Genomic DNA, 24,548 nt, shown 5'->3' with positions numbered 1-24,548 from the left:
CGCTGTACTCCCTCAATAGCAATAATGTCCTTCCTCAAATTAGGAGACCAAAACTGCACACAATACTCCAGGTGCGGTCTCACCCGGGCCCTGTGTAGCTGCAGTAGGACCTCCTTGGTCCTAAATACAAATCCTCTCGCAATGAAGGCCAACATGCCATTCGCTTTCTTCACTGGCTTACTTTCAGTGACTGATGAGAAAGGACACCCAGATCTCATTGTACTTCCACTTTTCCTAACTTCACACCATTCAGATAATAATCTACCTTACTGTTCTTGCCACCAAAGTGGATAATCTCACATTTATCCACATTAAGCTGCATCTGCCCACTCACCCAACCAGTCCAAGTCACCCTGCATCCTCATAGCATCCTCCTCACAGTTCACACTGCCACCCAGCTCTGTGTCATCTGCAAATTTGCTAATGTTACTTTTAATCCCTTCATCAAAATCATTGATGTATATTGTAAATCGCTGCGGTCCCAACACCGAGTCTTGTTCGGTACCCCACTAGTCATTGCCTGCCATTCTGAAAGAGACCCGTTAATCCCTACTCTTTGTTTCATGTCTGCCAACCAAATGTTCTATCCGTCAGTACCCTACCCCCAATAATAATCTGCCTTCCTGTTTTTGCCACCAAAGTGGATAACCTCACATTTATCCACATTATACTGCATCTGCCATGCATCTGCCCACTCACCCAACCTATCCAAGTCGCCCTGTCGCCTCATACCTTCCTCCTCGCAGCCCACACTGCCACCCAGCTTTGTGTCATCGCAAACTTAGCGATGTTACATTTAATTCTCGTCACACACCCGGGGGACACCCACAACACCCGGGACCAAAGATTATAGAGGAGCCTTTAGGATCTTTGCCCGGAACACCCACAACACCCGGACCAAAGATTATAGCCGGGACACACACACACATTTACGGGACACACATGCACCAGGGACACCCACAACACCCACAACACCCGACACACACACACACCCTGGACACACACACACACACCCACGGGACACACATACACCCGGGACCAAAGATTATAGAGGAGCCTTTAGGATCTTTGCCCGGGACACCCACAACACCCGACACACACACACACCCTGGACACACACACACATACACGGGACACACATACACCAGGGACACCCACAACACCCGGGCCACACACACACATCGGGCCACACACACACACCGGGACACACACACACATACATGCACGGGGCACACACACACCCGGGACACACACATACACGGGACACGCACACACCAGGAACACACACACACTCGGGGGACACAGGTCCGGACAGAAGACTGTTCCTGGTAACGCTGGACAGGGCGGAATACACAACCGGGGGAGACGGGACTGGCCGGAACAAAGACGTAGGGAACACAGGTTCGGGCGGAACACAAACCCGGAGGTCCGGGATTGAAGAAGGATCTCGATGCGGGATGTCCCGGGTTGGAGAGATCCCGCCTGAGCCGCTGTGTTCGTCTAGCACTTTGTGTTATTTTAACTAACGAAATACTTGGATTGAGTATAAACGGTAGAGGGTGTGAGAGGTTTTCAATTAATACATTGCAGTGGCAATGATAACATTGATCTAAGAAGGTAAGTTGTCGATTTTGTTGTTACGGAGGATGAGTGTGAAATATTGGATAGGATAACCCAATTAAAGAGGAAATGTTAAAGGGTTCCTTCCCGAACAAGGACTCTGTCCACATCACAAAGATAATTGATGAGTTAGTTTCAAGTAGAAGGAAAAACTTGGAACAGTACTGATCACGAGAAACATTGTACTGGAAAACTGATGGGACTAAAAGCAGGTATGAAAACGGGACCTGATGTACACCTCTAAGGTTTAAAGGAAGTAACTGCAAATAGATGATGGAGAAGTTGGTTGACATTTTTGAAAACTCGGGGAGTTCCAGGAGGTCAACAGTGGATTGGAAAATTCAAGATAGGAGGGAGGCAGAAAGTGAGAAAAAATAAATGAAATAACTACTCGTTTAGGTAGGATTGTTACAATCTAAACAGTGTCAAAATGATATTTTACAAAAGAAAAATCATGTTTGACAAAGTATTCAGAATCCTGTGAGAATGCCACAGGCAGAATCGATAGAGCGGAACTTGTTTGGATTTCCAGAAGGCATTTCATAAGAGTCCACATAAAAGACAGATGCACAAAAGCTTACTGCATTGGGGGTGAGCACTGAGATGGGGATTGTGTAAGCATGGATTGGAGACTGATTGTTAGCATGGATTGAACATGGTATTAAATTTGTTCCAGACTGGAAGCATATATCTTTGATATATCCCTAGGTTCAATCCTTCACTCTCTTAGGAGGGATTTTGAGAGAAGGAGGTCGAGCATAATGCTAAATTGAAAGCTAGGGTATATAAATTGGCAAAGTATTTTATGGCAGCACAGTAACGCACGTGGTAGAGTTGCTGTTTCACAGCGCTGGAGACCTGACCTCGGGTGTTGTCTGTGTGGAGTTTGCACATTTCATCTGGGTGCTCCTGTTTACTCCAATCTCCCAAAGATGTGTGGGTTTGTAGGTTAATTGGTCTCAATAAATTGCCCATAGTGTGTAGGCAGTGGATGTGAAAGTGGGATAATATAGTGTGAATAAGTGATCAATGTTTAACAATGAGAAAGTGAGAGAACATTTTAAAAAATGGGAATGGGTGATGGATGTTGGCTTGGACATCGGTGGGCTAATGGGGGCTGTTTCCATGCTTTATCTCTAAACGCTAAAGGCCTGGTGGTAGACCAGTAGACTTGAAGACGTTTTTAAGATCAACTAGCTTGTACGTTCTCCCTGTGACCACATGGGTTTTCTTCGGCTGCTCTGGTTTCCTCCCACATCTCAAAGACGTGCAGGCTTGTAGGTTAATTGGCTTCTGTAAATTGCCCCTAGTGTGTCGGATGCGAAACGTGGTTATCATAGAATTAATGTACTTTTGATAATTGGAGGGTGCAGACTCGCTAAGCCGCAGGGCATGTTTCCACGCTGTATCTCGAGACTAAACTTGTGAAATATCAAAATTAACATGATGAAATTCTATGGCTTTTCCAAGAAGAAGAAAAAGGTGCACAAATAAATGAGATAACCTCCAAAGAAAGAGGCTGTTGAATTAATAACAGGAAAGGCATGGCAGGTATGATAAATCAACATTTTAATCAAACTTTACTTTGGAAGATACTACAAAATCTCTAAAATAACAGAATGGCTAATTTCAAATAAAAAACAGGAAATTGTAAAGATTGATATCACTAGGGACAAAGCATTAATGAAACTCATCGAGCTAAAAGCAGACAAGTCAAGCGGATGACCTGCACCCAAAGGTTTTAAACAACAAGCTGCAGAGATTGCTGATTTTTGTTTTTTAATTTGCTGAATTCCAGGTGTTGGAAAATTGGAAAACTACAATGTGACTCCCTTGTTCAAAAAGACTGAAGGTGAAAAACTATAGGCCAGCTAGTTTAACATCTAATGTTGGCAAGATGCCAGAATCAATATTCAAAAGTGGATATAATTAAACATTCCGGAAAGATGAATACAATGAAACCTATTTGGTGTGGTTTTATTAAAGTTCAATTGTGTGCGACAAGTTCACCCAAATTCTTCTCTGAACCAAGGAGAGTTGACAGAAGGGAACCTGTGTGTGTTCTGTGCTTGCATTTACAAACGGCTTTTGCCACGGTGTCATAGAGGAGGCTGGTGTATAAATTATGAGTCTGGTAATGGAAGGATTGTGTTAAAATGGATTGAAATCTAGCTGTCCATTAGAAAACAAAGAGTTCGACTAAATGTATCTTTTTCAGGCTGGCGGATTGGAAGTAGTGGAGTACCTCCCTCAATCAATTCCTCTGGCAACTGGTTGCCAGTCCCACCATCCTCTGTGTGAAAAGATTTTCTCTGATCATTGCACACTATTGATCGTTTGAAAGGCACAGCATGGAAATACACTTTTCAGTCCACCGAGTCCAAGCCAACCACGTCTGGGACAAGAAGAGATAATTATGATGGTCATGGGCTAATTAGGGATAGTCAGCACTGTTTAGTATGTGGGAGATCGCATCTCACCAATTTGATTGAGTTTTTTGAAGATGTGACCAAAAAGGTTAATGAGGCAAAGCTGTAGATTTTGTATATATATGGATTTCAGCAGGCCATTTGACAAGGTTCGGTATGGTAGGCTGTTCTGGAAGGTTAGATTGCGTGGGATCCAAGGAGTTAGTTGACTGGATAGAAAATTGGCATCATTGAAGGAAACAGGGTGAAGGGGGAAGGTTGTTTTTCAGACTGGATCCCTGCGACTTGTGGTGTGCCTCAGGGTTCGGTGCCGGGCCCATTGCTGTTCATCATCCATATCAATGATTTGGATGAGAACGTACACAGCATGATTAGTAAGTTTGCAGATGACAGTAAAGGGAGTGGTATTGGAGACAGTGAAGATGGTAGTGAAAGTCTTGATCGGCTGGGTAGATGAGCTGAGGAATGGTTGATGGAATTTAATACAGAGAAGAGCGAGGTGTGAAGTCTTAACCAGGGCAGGACCTACACAATGAATGGTAGGGCTCTGGGGAGAGTTGTAGAGCAGAGGAATCTAGAAGTGTGGGTGCATAGTTCCTTGAAAGTCATGTCACAGGTAGATAGGGTGGTCAAGAAGGCTTTCAGCCCATTGGCCTCCATCAGTCAGCATATTGAAGTTGGAAGGGAAGGCCATGTTACAGCTGTGCAGGATGTTGGTGAGGCCACATTTAGAGTTTTGTGCTCACTCTGTTATGAAAGATGTTGTTAAGCTGGAAAGGGTGCAGAGAAAAATTACAAGAATGTTGCAAGGATTCGAGAGCCTGAGCTAAAGAGAGCGGTTGAGCAGACGAGGACTTTATTCCTTTGAGTGCAGGAGGATGCTGGGTGATCATATGGAGATGTCATGAAGATCATGAGAGGATTAGATTGGGTAAATGAGTCTTATCCATAGGTGGAATGAAGAAACAGAGTACATAGATTTAAAGTGTCCTTTAAAGAGGGGGGAAGATTTAATAGGAACTTGAAGATCAAGTATTATTTACACAAAGGGTGGTAGGTATAGGGAACGAACTGCCAGAGGAGATAATTGAGGCAGGTACTGTCACCACATATGTGGTCACTGTATGGTGACCACAAATTTCACTGTACCAATTGGTGCATGTGACAATAAATGTTTCTTGTCTTGTCTCTTACATTGTTTAAAAAACATTATGACTGGTACATGGATATGATGGGTTTGGGGGGGATATGGGCCAACTGCAGGCAGGTGGGGCTAGTGTAGATGAAGAGTGTTGGTCGGCATGGGCTAGAAGGGCCTGTTTTCACACTGTATGACTCTATAACTACGAGCTGTGATCTGTGGAGGGGATGAAGCTGGAAAATCTTTTACTCTTTGGCAGAGATGTGAAAGGCCCAATTTCTGTGATTTGGTGCTTCACCTTGGATCTCACCTATAATATGGGACTATAGAACCATAGAAAATAGGTGCAGTAGGCCATTCGGCCCTTCGAGCCTGCACCGCCATTCAATATGATCATGGCTGATCATCCAACTCAATATCCTGTACCTGCCTTCTCTCCTTATCCCCTGATCCCTTTAGCCACAAGGGCCACATCTAACTCCCTCTTAAATATAGCCAATGAACTGGCCTCAACTACCTTCGGCAGAGAGTTCCAGAGATTCACCACTCTCTGTGTGAAAAATGTTTTTCTCATCCCAGTCCTAAAGGATTTCCCCTTTATCCTTAAACTGTGACCCCTTGTCCTGGACTTCCCCAACATCGGGAACAATCTTCCTGCATCTAGCCTATCCAACCCCTTAAGAATTTTGTACGTTTCTAAAAGATCCCCCCCCCTCAATCTTCTAAATTCTAGCGAGTACTAGCCGAGTATCCAGTCTTTCTTCATGTGAAAGTCCTGACATCCCAGGAATTTGTCTGGTGAACCTTCTCTATACTCACTCTATGGCAAGAATGTCTTTCCACAGATTTGGAGACCAAAACCGTACACAATACTTCAGGTGTGGTCTCACCAATACCCTATACAACTGCAGTAGAACCTCCCTGCTCCTATACTCAAATCCTTTTGCTATGAATGCTAACATACCATTTGCTTTCTTCACTGCCTGCTGCACCTGCATGCCTACTTTCAATGACTGGTGTACCATGACACCCAGGTCTCGTTGCATCTCCCCTTTTCCTAATCGGCCAACATTTAGATAATAGTCTACTTTCCTGTTTTTGCCACCAAAGTGGATAACCTCACATTTATCCACATTATACTGCATCTACCATGCATTTGCCCACTCACCCAGCCTATCCAAGTCACCTTGCAGCCTCCTAGCATCCTCCTCACAGCTAACACTGCCCCCCCCCCCCCAACTTCGTGTCATCCGCAAACTTGGAGATGTTGCATTTAATTCCCTCGTCCAATTCATTAATATATATTGTAAATAGCTGGGGCCCCAGCACTGAGCCTTGCGGTACCCCACTAGTCACTGCCTGCCATTCTGAAAAGGACCCGTTTACTCCTACCCTTTAAAACTCTATAAAATGTATTTCCTTATAGTCTATGAACATGAAACATTTGTGTCTAATCTGGGACTCCACTAACCTCAACTGATGTGTGAGATAGTTATCATCACTTCTTTTTGATGTGTGTGATTTTATATTTGCGAATCAGGAGTGGGATGGAAAGCCGGGGCTCTCTAAGTAATGTGTTAAAATGAGGGTTTAGTGTATTGTCTTTGCGCAACAGTTAGGAGCAAAGATTGAGATCACAGTTGAAAATGGATTTTGGGAAGCAGCCTTTTAAAGGTGCCCAGTAAATTGGAGAAGGCTTGACAGGAAGTTCTGTGTTCCAGAAGGTATGGGGAAAATTAAACAGAATGGTGGGAGGAAGGGTTGTGGAGGTGCGTAGAGCCCGGCAGAGTTGAAACGCAAAAATCTTTGAACCAGCAGAGATAGAATTAAACTAGGCCAAGGAATATTTTATTTAGATGTAAACAAATAACTCTTTTGCGACGGACAGACACTATCCAAGTGTGCTCGCCATGGGCAATGCCACCTGTGGCCATTGATAGAATTTCAACTGAGCTCTCGTAATTATGTCCGGATTATAGGAGGGGGGGTTTGGACTTTCTAACCTTTTGTCACTTTTCTGTGAGGGAACACCTGCACTGTGATGTTTCTCAATGCTGCTCCTGGTTCACTGCCAAAGCACAACTTTTAAAATTTTGGATGACACATGCAAAGCTTAGATTGAGTCCTGTACCAATTCTGCGGCTTAGTATAGGAGGGTAGAAACTACTGAATGAAACAAGAGGTTCCCATGAAACTCCTATTAAATCATTACATTTTAAGTAGCAGTCATGTTGCTGGAGGGTTTGCAAGAAAATACAGTGGACCAACCTTGTGTCTTATCTTCTGATAGCCCTGCCCTGATCTCAGAGGAGAATTTGACCAAACGCAATTTGAATTCTGCTTTTTGAACATTCCCACCTGACAATCCGACAAAGTAGCCCACGTTGACCTTCTGACCACTCAGCAGGCGAGTCCGTTCCTCCCATCATTCCTGTATCTGTGTAGGCCCTTGTGGTGGGACCAAGATGGGTATCTTCTAAATCACATTTAAGCCTTTACATAAGCAGTGTAGTCCTTCCCTCACGAATGTTACTCCAGAACCAAAATAATGTTAACATTAGGGGCAACACAGTAGCCTCTACCTCAGAGCATGGCTCAGGATTGAACCCGGTGTTTGAACATTCTCCCTGTAGCCATTTGGGTTTCCTCCAGTTATTCTAATTTCCCCCAAATCCAAATTTGTGTGCGTTCTGTGGCTAATTGACCACTGTAAATCGCTCACGGTATGTAGGTGAGTGGTCGAATAAAGGGCTAGTTGGGAATGTATGGAAAATAAAATGGTATTTGTGCAATGTGGGCTTGGTGGACAGCACAAGCTCAGTGGGTTAAAGGCCTTTTCCCCTGCTGCAAGACCCTCTGTGGTACAGTTGATGTATAATGTGCCGCTAAGGTGACGAGGCCTATCATTAAATTATTTATCAGTTTGAGCACAGAACAGTATATAGAACAACAGTCCTCCGGGTGTTCCGGTTTCCTACCACAGTCCAAAGACATATAGGCTTTAGGTTAATTGGCTTCAGTAAAATTGTAACTTGTCCCTAGTGTGCAAGATAGTTTTAGTGTTTGGAGTGATTACTGGTCGGCACAAACTCAATGGCCCGTAGGATCTGTTTGTACTGTATCTCTCAAGTCTAAAGTACATATACAGGAACAAGTCCTTTGGTCCACAATGTTTGTGCTGAACATGATGCCACATGATGAACATTGATCTCATCTGCCTTTACAGATCCATATCCCTCAAATTCCTGCATTTCTATGTGCCTATCTAAAAGCATCTTAAACGCCACTATCGTATCTGCATCCACCACCACCACCCCTGGCAATGCGTTCCAGACCCCCACCACTCAGTGTAAAAAATATATAACTTGCCCCACACATCTGCATTACTCTTTTTCCCCTTTCACTTTATAGCTGTACCATCTAGTGTTGGACATTTCCACCCTGGGGAAAAAAGAGAAAAATTATCAAGTGGATATTCTTTTTTTTTTTGATGGGCAAACTTGAGATCAGTCAGAACTGTGGATTTTGTACTTTGGTGGGTGGATGAGGAAAGAATGAAGAGAGCTCTTTTACATAGGTGAGCTTTCCTTCCAACATTCAATTGTACTGAATCCTCCTTCCATCTTGTTGAACCACAAGGGTCAATCTAATTTGGCTCATTGTATATAACAAATCCCAGAAAAGTAAGTGGGGAATAGAAACATCCAGAGTGAAGAGTAAATAGGAAGCTCATGATCAGTATTGGAAAGGCAGACACGGGAGCTTCAAACTGAAGAGCCACGTGTATAACCGAATGAAGCAGGACATCCAAAAAAGTCTTGGCCTATCAGCCTTGGGTAGTCTTCTTGTATCTTAACTTGAACAGCGTCAAACATCCAGTAATTCCTTCCTCGAAGAAAGTAAGCATAGCCTGTCAACAAAGGGCTCAGAGTTAGCATACAAAAAAAACCCCCTAAAGGTTTCTCTAATCTGATTTGCATTAGGGTTTCATTTAAAAAATATGCATATCACAAGATCAACATTTCCCAATACTTTCTTCATCTGATGGCAGAGGGCAGGCTACATTTGTTTTCTCTCTGTTACTCAGTTCAGCACAGTTTACCCAGTCCACTCCCTTGTCACTGTGATTCCTGCTTCATCAGGGGCTCTTTTAAACATCAATTCTATGTTTCAATTTTCTTTGCTTTGCTTTCCTACTGTTTAGAATTTAACACACGTGAGATATAGTTCTGCAAGTGTTAGACATCAGACACCACTCTTCTGCGACCCCCCCACCAATACCATTTTTAAAATCATTTTGCTGATGTGTTCATTGGTGACAGTGCAAACATTTATGTTGCCCTAGGAGAGTGAAAAATAAATTCCTTTGTGGGAACGAACAAGACATGAAGGAAGGAGTGGGTTTCCTGCTCTGGGGAAAGAGGTTCCACCAGCTGGTGTACCATCAGAGTTAGTAGAATTGGGTTAGTACATTGAACAGGCCCTTTGGGCCACAATATCTGTGCCAAACATGATACCAGTACCATATCAGCCTGCACATAACTCCATTCCCTGCATATCTATATGTCACCACATTGTAGGCTGCTCTGGAAGTTTAGATTGCTCAAGATCCAAGGAGAGATAGCTGACTGGATAGAAAATGGGCTTAGAGGGAAATGGGCCATATGCGGGCAGATGGTGCAGAATGGGGCATGTTGGGCTGAAGGGCCTGTTTCAAAGCTGTATGACTATGCCTATTCGAAATGTGGACACAGTCTGAGAATTTGGATTGAGCCATTGACGAGCGAGTTGAGGAGACATTTCTTCATTCACAGGGTGGTGAACCTTGAACAACGAAGGCTGTGGAACCTCAGTCAAGGTCTTCAATAAAAAACAAATTGATAGATTTCTGGATATTAAGGGAATCATGGGAACTGAGGATAATGATGAAAATGGCAGTGGGTGATCAGTAGTAGTTGTTGAATGATGGTGCAGGTTAAAGTGCCCAAGGGCCACTCCTGCTCCTATTTCTTATATTCTTAAACTCTGTTAGAAATCCTTTATGAGCCAGCTCCTAAGAGAAGGCAAATAAGAATCACATTAAAGAATTTATCCTCACGGTCGCACCCTCCAGCGCCAAAAGCTTCCCAGAAGAATTCCAGCTTCACCCCTGGAGAAAACTCACCGTGCTTATCCTGGAATGCCCCATCAATGCTGGGAGGAAGACCTTGCCAATCACTGGTACTGTGTGGGTAAATACTCTCCACAGAATTTGTGTTGACATTGAGTTTCCAATAATAATTGCCTTCAAAGAGATAGATCTTATTCTGCTCTTCACCCCACATCAGAGCAGCCTGCACACCTCTCACAGGAAGTCCCAAGTCGGAGATCAACCTGGGGCCCAGTACTCTCTTTTCTCCATCATAGATCCAGTAATTGGAGCCTGGAAGAGAAAAGAATGAGCAATTATGTAAAATTGTTAAGAATACTGCACATTACAAGCAAATAGAGTCTATAGGGAGACTGACTTTTACCTTTGGTGACAGGGTTAAAGCCTTCCCAGCTTAAAACGGGAAAAAGTTAAAGACCAGATGTTTGCTTGGAACCTCTTGAATCTCATAATATTTGTATAAATCTATACACTTGACTTCTACTGGGTACTAGAATCAAGGTAACTTTAAGGTTATGTTTGGAGAGACATTAAATATATTTAGGAAATGTTTAGACTGCAAGGCATAGCAGATGGAGCAAAGATAAACATTGGATGTTGTAAACCAGGCTGAGGGCAAAAAAAATGATTATTAGAAGAGTCACTTAATGACATCCATTTGCAGGACAAATGGAATGGTTTTCGAAACAAGAAGAAAAGTCCGAGCTGTCACTTAGCTAGAGGCAACCCCAAGAAGAGATAAAACAAGAATCAAAGACTACAAACAAATGTGAAATGCTGGTGAATTAAATCTGCATGTGACCATTGTATTGCGATAGATATGAAATGCCTGTGTTGTGAATCAATCAAGCACTCTGGATCCACTGAATGCTTCCCAGTATATACTGTTGAGGCTGTGAATAAACCAACTTGTTGGAAAAACTCCCCATTGCTCTACGAGATTTTCTTTTTGTGCTGTCCTGATCCGAGTCATAATTAAGAGGGTAACTGGCCCCATGTGAAAGCCAGATTCAAAAAGTACATCTTTCAGGGTGCAGGCAGGTTCTGCCAGACAGAGGAGAGTGTTGGTAGAGGGGAACTGATTAGGCCTCTGTTCAAGGATGAAATAGAAGGCTCTGAGGCCTACCAGATAAAGATGGAGATTGTGGATGATCAGCCATGATCACGTTGAATGGCGGTGCTGGCATGAAGTGCCGTATGGCCTACTTCTGCACCTTTTGTCTATTGTCTATTAAAAGGACAGGATGCCAATGGTAAACATTGAGACAATGGGCCCAAGGAATTGGAAGTTATTGAAATGGTGAAGAGCGGGTAGATGTTCCACATGTAAGTGGGTAGGGACTGGACAATGGGGGACAGGATACAGGTTGAAGCAAAGTAGGACTTTCAGCTCCATGTGCCTGCTCTGTAGTTCAAACAGATTAGAATCCTAGTCATACAGCACAAAAACAAGCACTTCAGCTCAGTTTGCCCATGATGATCAGGGTGCCCCATCTACATCACCTGCCTGTGTTTGGCCTATTTTCCTCTAAACCTTTCCTATTCATGTACTTGCCCAAATGTCTTTTAAATGTTGTTATGACCCACTATGGGTGATCCTTAACTGCACTTTCCTGTTCTAACTACTAAAACTGTTGATTTTCTGCTTGATATACGCAGCAACAAAAGCTCTGCAGCCCTATTTGGTTAAGGTCCAAAGTCTCATCACCCTTTGGGTACCAAAACCTCATCACAGTTCTGTCCAGAATGGCCGCCCCCATCTGTATGGACCATGGACCTACCAGGGCACTATCCTGCCTGGTCATTTGTGGCCGATCTTGATTGGTCCAGGTCTTTTCTCGCCTCCAGCTCCTCACTCCCTCCACCCCCTACTTTCAGCCTAAAGAAGGGTCGCGATCCGAATCATCTATCCTTTTTCTTCAGAGATGCTGCCTGACCCGTGTTACTCAAACACTTTGTGTCTATCTCGGGTATAAACCAGCATCCGCAGTTCTTTGTTTCTACATTCTGTGTTTTCCCTCATTTTGTTCCGCTTTCCATGCCCTCCACCACAAACTCATTTGTTTAGCACCGGCTCTCTGTCCGTTGCTAATCAGTGGTGGAACACAATCATTTAAAAGTAATAGTTACCCCACTTTCTTTTCCAACAGCTGGTCTGGTGCAGTCAATTGAAGGGTTAGAATAGAAGACGTAAAAAAAACAAAGGATATTGAACCTTGAAAGATCCAGAAATTGCCATTGGCATCCTCGAACCCTGCGTTGATATGGTCAGGGAATTCCCACCAATGCTGGGAGGCCAGCGCTGGGTAGCCGGGCTGAAGCTGTCGATTTCTCAATCTCCACACATATTTGGATTTAAAAAAGAAGAGCTCCCCACGGATCATTGAGACTGCATCAAAGTCTGTCTCACATGCAGCTGGCTACAATGAAAGAGGTAAAATAATCAGTCAATAATCATCACAAGACCCAGGAACTTCATTAGGACTCTGGCCGTCTTGTCTCCAGCCAGAGTCACAATGATAAACACACCACATCAACACATTCAAAGCAATGACCAGGGGAAAATCAACAACACCAGTTCAAATCCACCTTCATCAGCACGGTTACCTCATGAAATGGCTACTGAATTAGAACAGCGCATCTTTGGTTGGGCTGGGTGATATTCAGACTTCCCAAGAAGTATCTAGCTCAGCAGTTTGTTTGTTATCTTTCCAATAAGGTTGAACATTCTACTTCACTCCATCATCATCATCACCACAGTGTATCATCAACGTAACACCAAACACTGCAGTGCCTTGACTGTACTTCTTTGACTGTACTTGCTAAATTCATAACCTCACCTGGTCAGTATTCTGGATTTTTGATCTGAAAGCAGGTGGGAGATCTTCACCACACTGAATTCAGTGGTTTCTGTATTACCAAATTCGGGAGGGGAACAAGAGATGTGGCATCCTTACCAGTTAGCAAGTAGGAATATGGCCAATCTGCTGGGTCACAAAGATATAATTGAAACTGTAAAAGATACCAGGCTCTTCCATCACAGGGAGCATCACATGCAAGTTATACTCAGCATCTGGCTGATACATCAAGTGCCTTCACACTCCGGCATAGCTTGCAAATTGGAACTGCAATCCTGGTCAATATAGTCATACAGCATGGAAACAAGACTTTCAGCCCAAATCATCCATGCCTACCAAGTTGCTCCATCTAAGCCAGACCCATTTACTGTACCTGCATCTGGTCAATATTCCCCTAAACCTTTCCAATCCATGCAACTGTCCAATTGGCTTTTAAATAATTTTATACTATTATCCTCAACTACTTACTTCCTCTCGCAGCTCATTCCACATACCCAGCACCCTCTGTGTGGAGAACCTCAGGACTCTACCATTCTCTGTGAAGGTCCTGCCCTGGTTTGACTTACCAAGTCATAGTCATAAATGATTGAGCCTTTCTCAGTTACACTACACTCCTTGGGTCCAGACTCCCCCTCGAGGGAAAGCAGCCCCCCAGCATCAATGAAGTACCTTAAACATTTTTACGTTAATTAAATCAATATTTGTTTTTCTAAACTCTAGCTAGACAGTCTACTCAATGCCTCATTAGAGGGTGATCCCCTGATCTCATCAATCAATTTAGTGCAAACAGGCGCTCTGTCTCTCTCACACATACACACACACACACACACATCCCCAGGAGATTTATCTTGCTTCATATGTCTCTTGGGAAATATGATCATGGCTGATGGTTATATTTATGGTCTGAGAGCAGGTATATGGGACTAGGGGAGAATACGTGTTCGGCACGGACTAGAAGGGTCGAGAGGGCCTGTTTCCGTGCTGTAATTGTTATATGGTTATAATTGTTATATGGTTATATTCAGCATCTCCTCGATTGCAATAGACTCAAGGTATCGCCATTAATTTACCCAAATTCTTCCTCAGTGGTAAAAACAGAAGAGAATTATTGATCGAGCACTTTGCCTCTGGCCTGCAACTCCACACATAGATGGTTACATTGGTTTCTGGTTTCTCTCTAGTTACCCCTTTTTTCTGAATGTACCTAAAAAATATATTTGGATTCTCTTTAATCTCATTTGCCAGAGTTATCTCAGGCTTCCTTTATGCCACCCTGGTTTCCTTCTTATGCTCCCCAATCACCCTCTTACCTCCAGGGATACTCTTGATCCCAGCTGCCAATACTTGACCCAAGCCTCTTTCTTGTCTCTGACCAGAACCTTGAAAAGCCTCATCATCCAGGGTTCCTTACTTCTACCCGACTTGTCCTCCATTCCTACAGGAAAACGCATACCTTGAACTCTCACATTTTTAAAAGCATTCACTTTTGGGACATCCCTACTCCAATCAACTTGTGCAAGTACCTGTGTGATAAAATCAATGTTGGCCTTGATGCAATTTAGAACTTGTGGACCTGACCCTTCCTCATTCATAACTATTTTAAAGCTAATAGAACTGTGGTCACTGCTCCTAAAGAGCTCGCCCACTGACATTTCAGCACTACCGATTTTCCTAACTGTACTTCTGCATTTCTTACACTCCTCAAGGAATTTGCTTATGTCTGGCTGACATAAAGCTTCTGTTTTTTTCCTGACCAGACCCTCAATATTCCTCAGCAACCAGGTTTCCCTAATCTTGCAGCTCTTCGCTAGTATGGAACATACTAGTCCTGGACTCGCCCTATCTTAAAATTCTCCCTCTGCCAGATATCCTTGTAGACAATAGACAATAGGTGCAGGAGTAGGCCTTTTGGCCCTTCAAGCCAGCACCGTCATTCAATATGACCATGGCTGATCATCCAAAATCAGTACCCCATTCCTGCTTTCTCCCCATATCCCTTGATTCCATTAGCCCAAAGAGCCATATCTAACTCTCTGTTGAAACCATCTAGTGAATTGGCCTCCACTGCCTTATGTGGCAGAGAATTCCACAGATCCACAACTCTCTGGGTGAAAAAGTCCGAAATGGCCTACCCCTTATTCTTAAGTTCCTATCTAAAGCTATCACATCAATAGGTTTTACTCACGACCTTCCCCAAATTCAGAGGTCCTGCTGGTCTGAAACATGATGATTCACATCAATTCCCCGCCCAGAGACCTGACTGCTCCTGAGTATTGTTCAACAAGGTCAAGCTTAGATTCATCATCTTGAGGAGTTGGAGATTTCACTGCCCACATTTGACCTGATGCAATGATATCTCAAGAAATCTGGAATCAGGGCAACTCCAACTTATTTCCGTGGTGTCCAGCTTTGCAATATGATGCAGTCAGGGACTGTGATGGTGGGGACCGATGAGTGGTCTGCAGGCATAATTCTGAGATGGTGACTATTCTAACTTGCTTGATTCGCCTATTGCACTGCCCTCCCAATGTAGACATCAAGCCCAGACATCTGTACAGAGCTGTTTGGAAGGTTGACTGGACTCAGAGCAAATTGATGTCAGTATTTAGTGCCTGGTTGACATGGTTAGTCCCATTGGTTTCACTCAAGTGTTTTGATACAACTGCATAGTGTGTGGGAGCTTGCATACATGTGTGAAAGTGGTCCAGGTTCACATAGGTTAAATGCTTGACTATAATGCAATAGCTTCTTGATCCCTATAACTGGCTCCATTTTTTTGTTAAACTGGATTAATTAATTGAAATTATCTCACTGTAATAATAGAAGTTGATCTCGTACCATTGGATTATTACTGGAGTAATTTAAGCAACATGTGGCTCCGCCTGACAGACAAAGTCAAATTGAGAAGCACATTTTTCACACAACCCCTGGTAGAAATGTGGAGCTACCACAAGAGCTGTGGTTACTGGGAGCTAATTGAAAACTGAGTTCAATAGAGCTTTTTGGTGGAGCTGGTGGGGAAGCAAGAGTAAGTAATGGGGTCAGTAAAGGACAACCTAAATGAATGGTGGGGAAGAGAAAAGTCTTGGGTGATGTAAGGCTTGTCCCACTGTACCTCTTTTCCCAGAGGGTGAAGACTAGGCAACTCATTGATTTCAATGTCCGGATTGAAGAAATTGACTCCTGTGTGGTGAGACCGGCCGTACAAGTACTGTATCCCTTGCTTGTCGTCCTCTGCCAACCTTAATGGGTAACGGAAAGTGTAGAAAGGCGCCATCAAAGATTTTGAGTCTTGTGAGTGCTGCAGACCGAGGACATGGCCAAACTCGTGAGCTGCTACATGCAGGAGATCAATACCTGTCCATAGAACAGAGGTAAGAGTGTCAGGTCTGGTCACATTAGGATATGTACAGTGATGTTTACAGCACTATCCAGCCCTCCTCGTCTCAAGTCCCCAGCTTATCCAAGAGCAATACCTTTACCCAATTGTCGCTTTGCACACCCGTTGCCTCCTCGTATACCATAAGACATATAGCAATTTATATCCTCCCCCTAAATATTCAGCGACTTGGCATCCACCACATTCTGCAGTAGAAAATTCTACGGACTCAGCTGAATGAATACATTTTTCTCTCTCATATTCTGCTTATGGTATGAACATTGTATTTTCCAATTTTAGATAACTAACTTGCAAACAACATACCCACGCCCCCCCCCCCACTCTTCCCCGTCCCCACATAGAATTACATTAATTTCCCCCCTTCCCCCTCCACTTGCACATATATGCCTTCCTCTGGCTTCACAATTCCGAACTCTTCTGGCGCCATCTCACACCTATTGCCTTTTAAAAAAAATTTCTGGCCTTTGTTCAATCATCTGCCTATCAACCCCCCCCCCCCCCCCCCCCCCCCCACTTCTATATCCACATATCACTCGTCAGGATTTGTTTTGTCCCACCTCTCTGTTCCCCTTCCAATCAGTCTGAAGAAGGGTCCCGACCTGAAACATCACCTAACCATGTTCTCCAGAGATGCTGCTGACCCACTGAGTGACTCCCGCATTTTATGTTTCTTATTGTATATTTCACTCGTGGATGTCTTTTTCTGCATCACCAAATAATTTGGCTTTGCATTTGACCCCACCATTCCAAGGAAAGCCTCCCTGCATTCTGCCTATCAGAAATAAGTCAGCTAGATTTCAAATAATGATGAGATGAAGTACAAGAAGGAGAGAGAGAGCTTAACAGCATGGTGTCAATACCACAGCCTCTCCCACAATGTCATCGAAACAAAGGTGATGGTCATTGATATCAGGAAGAGGGTAGCAGGAAGAGATAGCCCCAGTTTGTACAAATGATGCAGGAGTGGAGATGGTCAAGACCTTCAAGTTTCTAGTTGTAATTATCAACAATTTGTCCTGGTTCAACCACATTGATGCTATGGTCAAGAAAATGCACCAACATCATTAGAAGGCTAAGGAAATATGGCATGTATCCAATTACTTTAGCCAATTTCTACTGTTGCACCACAGAAAGCGAGAAAGCTTTCAGATGTATCTGGGTAGGATGCTTCCTTGTTTTCTTTGGTGCAACAGTAGAAATTGGTAATAGTACGGCAATTACTTTGCCACGACTGCAAGACATCACACAAACAAGCCTCCTCCCCATTGACTCCATCAATACTTCACACTGCCTCAGGAAAGCAGCCGACATAATCAAGGCTGCTCACACACCCATCATTTTTTCTTCTCCCCTGACCCATTAGGCAGAAAATACAAAATCTAGATACCACGAGATAGAAGAACAGCATCTTCCCCATTGTCAGACTCTAGAACAGCCCTCACATATAATGATCACAACTGCATACATTCTCAGATTGTTTTGAATAGATAAATCTGGATTTCGTAGGAACGTACTAATTTGGAGAAAGGCCGATTGCAATGTTTTTCGGCAGGAGATAGGGAGAGTAAATTGGAAGCTGTTGTTATTGTGCAAGTCCACATCTGACATTTAAAGGCCAGCTCATCAAAGTTCAGGACCAGCATATTCCAGTAAAGGGGAAGAACAAGGATAAGGACGGCAAGGTAAGGGAACAATGGATGATCAGATGTTGTAAATTTGGTCTAAAGAATAATCGAAACACTCAATCCCAAGTAGCATGTTGGTGAATCTCTTCTACAAATATCCTCACATTATGAGCCCACTGCAAGAGAGGCTATGCCTTAAGTTAAGGCTATGCCTTAAGTTGAAGCAGATGTCAGCGTGGGCTGTTTTTCTGCTGAAGCAAGAGCAGCCAAGCCAAGGCTTGGTTGCATCAGGCGGCTACAGGAGGGGGAAGAACCCGCAACCTACCTCTGCTACCCTGGGCAGACTGGAACTCCCACCACAGATCTTTGTGTAGATCTGGATGCATTGCGATGCTTTTTGATTTTGCCTACCCTTGTCACTGTCAGTGGTCCACAGTTCCTCATAGTCAAAGTGAATTTCTCCTGCCTGAGGAGTTTGAGGGTAGAAGGCATGGGCCAGGACCCCACCAGGGCCATCAAACGGCAGGTGATCTCCATGCCAGTACCTGCAATGTGAAGAGGGAGAACCTGGTGTTATTCATTTGGGATGCAGAGAAACAATTTTCCAACACTAAAATGGGGAAAGCACAGAGACTGCAGTACTGTGATTCAATGAGGCCATTAAACAGAATATCCCCATTGTAGATACATGGAGTTAAAACACAGATTAGCATTGTTTGGATTTAAGGTGAAACAGGTATAAAGGGATGAATGGCCAGCACACATTTCTGACAGTGCTCTGGAGATATAAATCAATACAGCTCCTCTTCCAAAGTAAGGATAAGATGATGTGTTTGAAAAGATGCCACAATAGATTATTTTCCTGCTTCAGTATGGAAGAAGAACTAGAAAGGAGCTAGAAAGGAGGTGAGTGAAATGAGTGAATGATACTCAAAGGTCTATGTATGAAAATTAGGTTTGTTATCAGAAAGAGCCTACTTCTCACTGCTTTGAATGGTGGCACAGTGGCTGTCTGTGTGGAGTTTGTATGTTACCCTTGTGACTTCATGTCATATGTGGACTTACCCAATAACAACTGCTCCCAGTATACCCACCCAATCTAATGCCTAATTGGAGCTTGCCTTGCTCCACTTCCCACAAGGTTCTCCCTGTTCAACATAATGTTAAACCTTTGGAATTTTGATCTTTCTCCCCAAAATGCAGTTCCACTGAAATATCGGTAATCGGGGCCAGGCTCATCACCCAACGCAAGGTTCAATATATTCCCTTCTCAAATTGGACTATCCACATACTTTAGGCAACCCTCTTGGATACAGTTCACCATACCAAGACAAGACTTTGCTTTGACATATTTCAGTAATCTGTCTACATATCTATTCCTCTATCTTCCACTTGCTATTGGGGACCTGTAATACAATCCCATTCAGAGGTCTTGCACCCTTCTTACTTCTAAGCTCTGAATGAATCATGCCACTGATCACTCATAGAAACTAAAGACTTGGCAGAAGGGTTTTCATCAGCCTGATATAAATTATCATGAGCATTAATTAACTTGCTCCCGACTGGGGTCAAGGAAAGAGCGTTCACGTCGCGGCCCTATTTCCACCAATCTTTCCGCCACCACGCACAAGAAGCGCAAGACAGACACCATTGTGTGCAGATGCCGGGAAGTGTGTCCAGCTCTGGCTGAACAACTTCTAATCTTGTGTGTGGACTCGATAAGAAGAATCTCCTGGCTTACCTTGTAAACTCAATGATGATGTCAGCACTTCCATCCTGTACCTCTGTGAATGTTAAGGGAGTTACATCACTCCACACGCTCACTGCTTCAGCAATAATACGCCTTACTTTCACTTGATTGAGTTGCCAAGGAAAACGTACAATTCTGAGGGGGGGAAAAAAATTACAGTTTCCAAAGGGGCGAAAAAGATTCTGAAAAGTACACGGTTGGATACACAAACGTTGAATGGTCATAGTCTCTTTCCCAGAGCATAGTTTTATGGTGTGTGGGGAAAGGTTCAAAGAGTGCAGCAGAAATAAGCCAGGTATGTTGACGTTAATATCAGTTAGTCTGGAAATTATTGGAAATCGTTGAGGGACAGGATTGAAATTCACTTGGTGGTACAGGGACTAATCAGATAGTCAACATACGTAGTGAGTGGGAGATTCTGCTTGACCAGTTTGAAGGATTTTTGAAGCAATGATGGAGACATCTGATGTTGTTTACAAGGATTTTGATGTTCCCACATGGAAAGCTGTTTCAAAAGATTCCAACTTATGGCACATTGGATCCAAAATGTGTTCGTAGGGTGCTAATGGATGGTTGCTTTTGTGAACATTTAAGGGATTGGAGTTGCAACCATCACTTTGGTCATATGCTGTATGATTAATATCTTTGCAGATTACATAAACATCAGGAGCATTTTTGTTATTGAGGAGGATCATCATAATTGACATTGATGAATAAGTGAAATTGCAGATGGAATTTATTCTCGGTAAGTATAAAGAAATCAACTTTGGAAGGACTACTGTTTGGAAGGCTGACATCGATTGTTAGTAGGTACACAAAAATGCTGGAGAAACTCAGCGGGTGCAGCAGCATCTATGGAGCGAAGGAAATAGGCAACGTTTCGACCCGAAACGTTGCCTATTTCCTTCGTTCCATAGATGCTGCTGCACCCGCTGAGTTTCTGCAGCATTTTTGTGTACCTTCAATTTTCCTGCATCTGCAGTTCCTTCTTAAACATCTATTGTTAGTATATTGGCACATCAGTAAGAAATGCTTATAACGATTACTCTAATGTACAAAAGCATTCCTGAAGCCCCTGGAATCCGAGTAATCTCCTACTTGTAGGTCAGGTCAGTTTTCTTCCATCTTCCTCCTGCAATTACAAATCGTCTCCGCCGTTTGGTGTTGCCATGCCATCTGCGGCCATATTTCCCTGGGGGTGGATCGGGGACACCACATCGGAGAGGGTTCTGCAGACCTGTCCCTTCTTCAGCACTGAGACGGAATATAGGAACTGTCGACCGGAACAGATCATTGACCAATGACAGCGACTGCTTTCTCTCACTCTTCTGCTTTGGAAAATGGAAATTCAACTTCTGCAGCCAATCCTGAAAAAGTTCAAGAGGTCAACATTTAGTTTGATTCAGGATTTGAGTAGAATGGTTGAATAGAAGAAATAAAAAGGCACTGGCAGTGGGAAAAGTAATGAGGGGATCACGATCAAGTGAGCATCAAGAGATGATGAGAGTGAAAAGAGAAGTACTTACAGTAGATTCAAAAATGGCTTACTAATTGTAGAGAAAAGGTTGTGGTGGAAAGACAACATTCAGACTGGGGGTCTGTGACCAGTGGAGTTTCACAGGGATCTGTGCTGGGACCTCTACTGTTTGTGAAATATATAAATGTGGTGTTGCACTTTGGGAGGACAAATGTAAGGAGGGAAATATACAATGAATGGCATGAGCCTGAACAGCATTGATGTATGGAGGGATCTTGGGGTCGAAGACTAGAACTTCCTGAAAGTGGCAACAGGTTGATAAGAGTGGTAAAGAAGGCATAATGTATTCTTGCCTTCATTGGTCAAGGCATTGTGTATAAGAGTCAGGAGATCGAGTTGCAGCTTTACAAGACTTTGGTTAGGCCACAGTTGGAGTATTGCATGCAGTTCTGGTCACCCGATTACAGGAAGGATGTAGAGGTTTTGGAAAGAGAGCATCAGGACTGAGAGGGCTGGTCACCAGTATAAAAAGTGAGAGGGTGGATGAGGCCAGAACTGGCAGCTGATAGATGAAACCAGATGATGAGGGGAATGATGGGGAGATGGAGCCAAGCAGTGGGAAGGGTGGGTGAATACAGAAACAAAGAGGCAGAGGCTGGAAGGTGATGAGTGGACACTCAAACGTAACACAGTTTCCCTTCACTGGTTCCATCAGTCCATCCCTCTCTTATATGGTTCCACTTATCATCCAACCTATGATCAGATTCCAGAATCTGCAGCTCTTCATTGTTTCTATATTGCACCCAGATTGCCGATAGTTCCCTGCCTCCACAGATGACGCTGATTCTGAGTTATGTTAGAATCCAAACCCAGCCTGCTCCAGTTATGAGGTTTGTATGAGAGAGGTTTGTATTTCATGGATCACAGGAGGCTAAGGGAAGATTTGATGGATGTACAAAACGATGAGGAGTACAGATAGGGTGAATGGTACCAAACCTTTCACCCTAGTTGGTCCACAGAGTTTGCACGTAGCGTGTGGTCACATGGAACTGTAGATGCTAGTTTACCAAAAAAAAGATCTGGTGGTGCTCATCATAGACATGGTGCGCCACAGGCCTCGTCCTTCTGCTGTTGATTCTGTGACCTAAAGGGGCTGTCCCACTTGGGCGACCTAATCCACGAGTTAAGAAGAGTGTCTTCAACCTTCAAACTCGAGGGCACTCGCCTGGAAACCGTCCGCGTTGAAACCGCGAGCTGGATCGACCAACCGTACACACACAGACACGCACAAACAAACACATCGCAAAGGCATGGGCCAGGGAAAGCAGGGGAGCGCTGTCTGCGCGATGAAGAGGAAGGTAAACGGCTGCCACTGTGTACGGTAAGTCATTTAGACAGCGTGGGGGGGGGGGGGGGGGGGGGGGGGGGAAGAAAGGGAAAGAAGGGGAGGAGAAGGAGTGGAGACACTTTTAATAAGTATAATAAAGTTTAGCGGGCATTTTACCTACCGGTAGGTTTTCCCTGGTCCTGAAAACTCCAATGAGCCAATAAAAATGTCCGGTCAGCGAAGGAGATTGCCTATGGCTGCCCGCGACTGCCTGTAACTAAATAGCGACCCCACTCCACTGCGCTACGAGTCAAAAGGACCATGCCGGCCAAATTTTATTCGCCGAAAAATTTTCAACATGCTGAAATTTTTTCCGCGATCTAACTGAGGCCACGAGTATTCGGGAACTACCCTCGAGCATGAAGGAGAGTACCAGCGATTTCATGGGACCTCCTAGGACCACATGTCGACCATGCTTCGAAGGTCGAAGACACTCTTCTAAACTCGCAGATTAAGTCGCCCAAGTGGGACAGCCCCTCCCACACCCACCACTCTCACACTCAGGACCACTCGCGAGGTCACACCACTCACCCCACTATGGGAACCTTCTATGCTGCAGATCCCCGTGAGATGCCTTGCTTAGTCTGCCCGAGTCTGCTAGAGAAGCGCAGCGCTGAGTTCAGCAGAAATGCAGCGCATTTGTCGGACAAAGTCAGCGGGAACCGCTGTCTCTTCCTTCACTGTACCTGCATGTTCTGCTGAATACCAGGGAGCATGTCGACACTTGTCCTCCTGGAGCCCACACTCAAAGTTGTGCTTCCATCAGCAAAAAAAGCAACAGAGGAACAAAGAACGGCCGAGCAAATCGCAAAAGAGCAAACCAACGGAGTAACTCAGCGGGTGGAGAAAAAGCAATTGTCGACTTTTCGGGTCGAGACCCTTCGTCACGACAGATGTGGCGTGACCCGCTGAATTCCTCCGGCACTTTGTCTGTTTAGCTCCAGGACAGCATCCATGTCTCTGGTGTCTCAAAGAACGGCCGATGTGCGTTACGGTCAGGGACGACAAAGTCCGGGAGAACAGGGAGTGGGAGCCAGTGGCGGGGAAAGATGCGCCGGGACCGGGACTGGGCGGGCGGGCAGGGAAGGTACACAACGAACTCGCTGCCGCTTTCCACCGTTCTAATAACGGCATCAGAAGTGTAATCTCTCTAAGCCGCATTCCCCATCATCCCGCAGCTCAGAGTAGCCAGTGTGGACTGTCTGAATGCTACTGTTTTTATTTCCCCATGCGCTTGAGCCGCTTGCCTTACCCGTCGCTGGCGCTGACGCTGCTCCGCGCTGGGAGCGGGAAGGACGCTGGCACAAAGGAATAGCGCGGCCACACTCATCGCCCACATGTTGCCCGGCAGCCGCAGCCCCGGCAGCCAATGTTGCTCGGATCCGGCGCTGCAATCGGGCCAGCCCATCACGTGGGGACGTCCCGCGGGGAGTCTCCGCTCCCTGGGGGCTGCCATTTCCCTAGTGTCAGTTTCCGCTGCGTGGATCATGTACATCACAGCCGCACGCCACTGGTTTCAAATAGTTCCTCAGCTTCTGCATCTTCCCCTCAGCATCAGAACCATCGGCTGCAGCCTTCTGGAGGCCGTCTTCCCTTCAACGTTACCTCAACCCTCTTTCCACAGAAATACCACTCACTGATCTTATTTCACCCCATCTCTTTCTTTGACCTTTTCGTGACAAAGTGTTACCTTTCAAACGCTGTACTTAAGT

The 24,548-nt window shown here is 44.5% G+C and overlaps 2 protein-coding genes and 1 long non-coding RNA gene across 8 annotated transcripts in view; 1 reads left to right on the top strand and 2 right to left on the bottom strand.

Annotated features, from left to right (window-relative positions):
- The window catches only part of LOC129709487 (SWI/SNF-related matrix-associated actin-dependent regulator of chromatin subfamily B member 1-A), a 59,452-nt gene that overhangs the window by 34,892 nt on the left and 12 nt on the right, over nt 1-24,548 (bottom strand). The gene's annotated exons all lie outside the window — the stretch shown is intronic.
- On the top strand, nt 1,050-11,263 carry LOC129709491 (uncharacterized). The gene is made up of 2 exons (XR_008725514.1): nt 1,050-1,617; nt 11,004-11,263. It is a non-coding gene; the product is annotated as an uncharacterized LOC129709491 (long non-coding RNA).
- On the bottom strand, nt 7,022-24,525 carry mmp11a (matrix metallopeptidase 11a). Of its 2 annotated transcripts, none has more exons than XM_055655906.1 (8): nt 24,089-24,525; nt 21,071-21,339; nt 19,964-20,107; nt 18,634-18,767; nt 16,313-16,554; nt 12,555-12,759; nt 10,355-10,612; nt 7,022-9,100 (listed from the first exon to the last, which is right to left on the bottom strand). In XM_055655906.1, exons 1-8 carry the CDS (start codon nt 24,329-24,331, stop codon nt 8,955-8,957), a joined length of 1,641 nt encoding a protein of 546 aa, XP_055511881.1. In that variant the 5' UTR covers nt 24,332-24,525; the 3' UTR covers nt 7,022-8,954. The 2 variants fall into 2 exon arrangements, with proteins under 2 accessions (XP_055511881.1, XP_055511882.1); XM_055655907.1 differs by lacking the exon at nt 24,089-24,525 and adding an exon at nt 23,523-23,679 and having other exon boundaries at nt 8,774-9,100.

This window comes from Leucoraja erinacea, chromosome 25, assembly GCF_028641065.1.
Source record: "Leucoraja erinacea ecotype New England chromosome 25, Leri_hhj_1, whole genome shotgun sequence".
In the NCBI taxonomy this organism is placed as follows: domain Eukaryota; kingdom Metazoa; phylum Chordata; class Chondrichthyes; order Rajiformes; family Rajidae; genus Leucoraja; species Leucoraja erinaceus.
Note: the sequence above shows the minus strand (reverse complement) of the source record. Positions and strands in the feature narration are given on the sequence as shown.

Bases quoted from the DNA above. Each gene is read 5' to 3' on its own strand.
- mmp11a (XM_055655906.1), bottom strand. From the start codon at position 24,331: ATGTACATGATCCACGCAGCGGAAACTGACACTAGGGAAATGGCAGCC. The intron at 21,340-24,088 runs GTAAGGCAAGCG...GAACTTTTTCAG, and splicing joins AGCGTCAGCGCCAGCGACGG to GATTGGCTGCAGAAGTTGAA. The intron at 10,613-12,554 runs GTTCAATATCCT...TTTCTCTTCCAG, and splicing joins CAATTTCTGGATCTTTCAAG to GCTCCAATTACTGGATCTAT.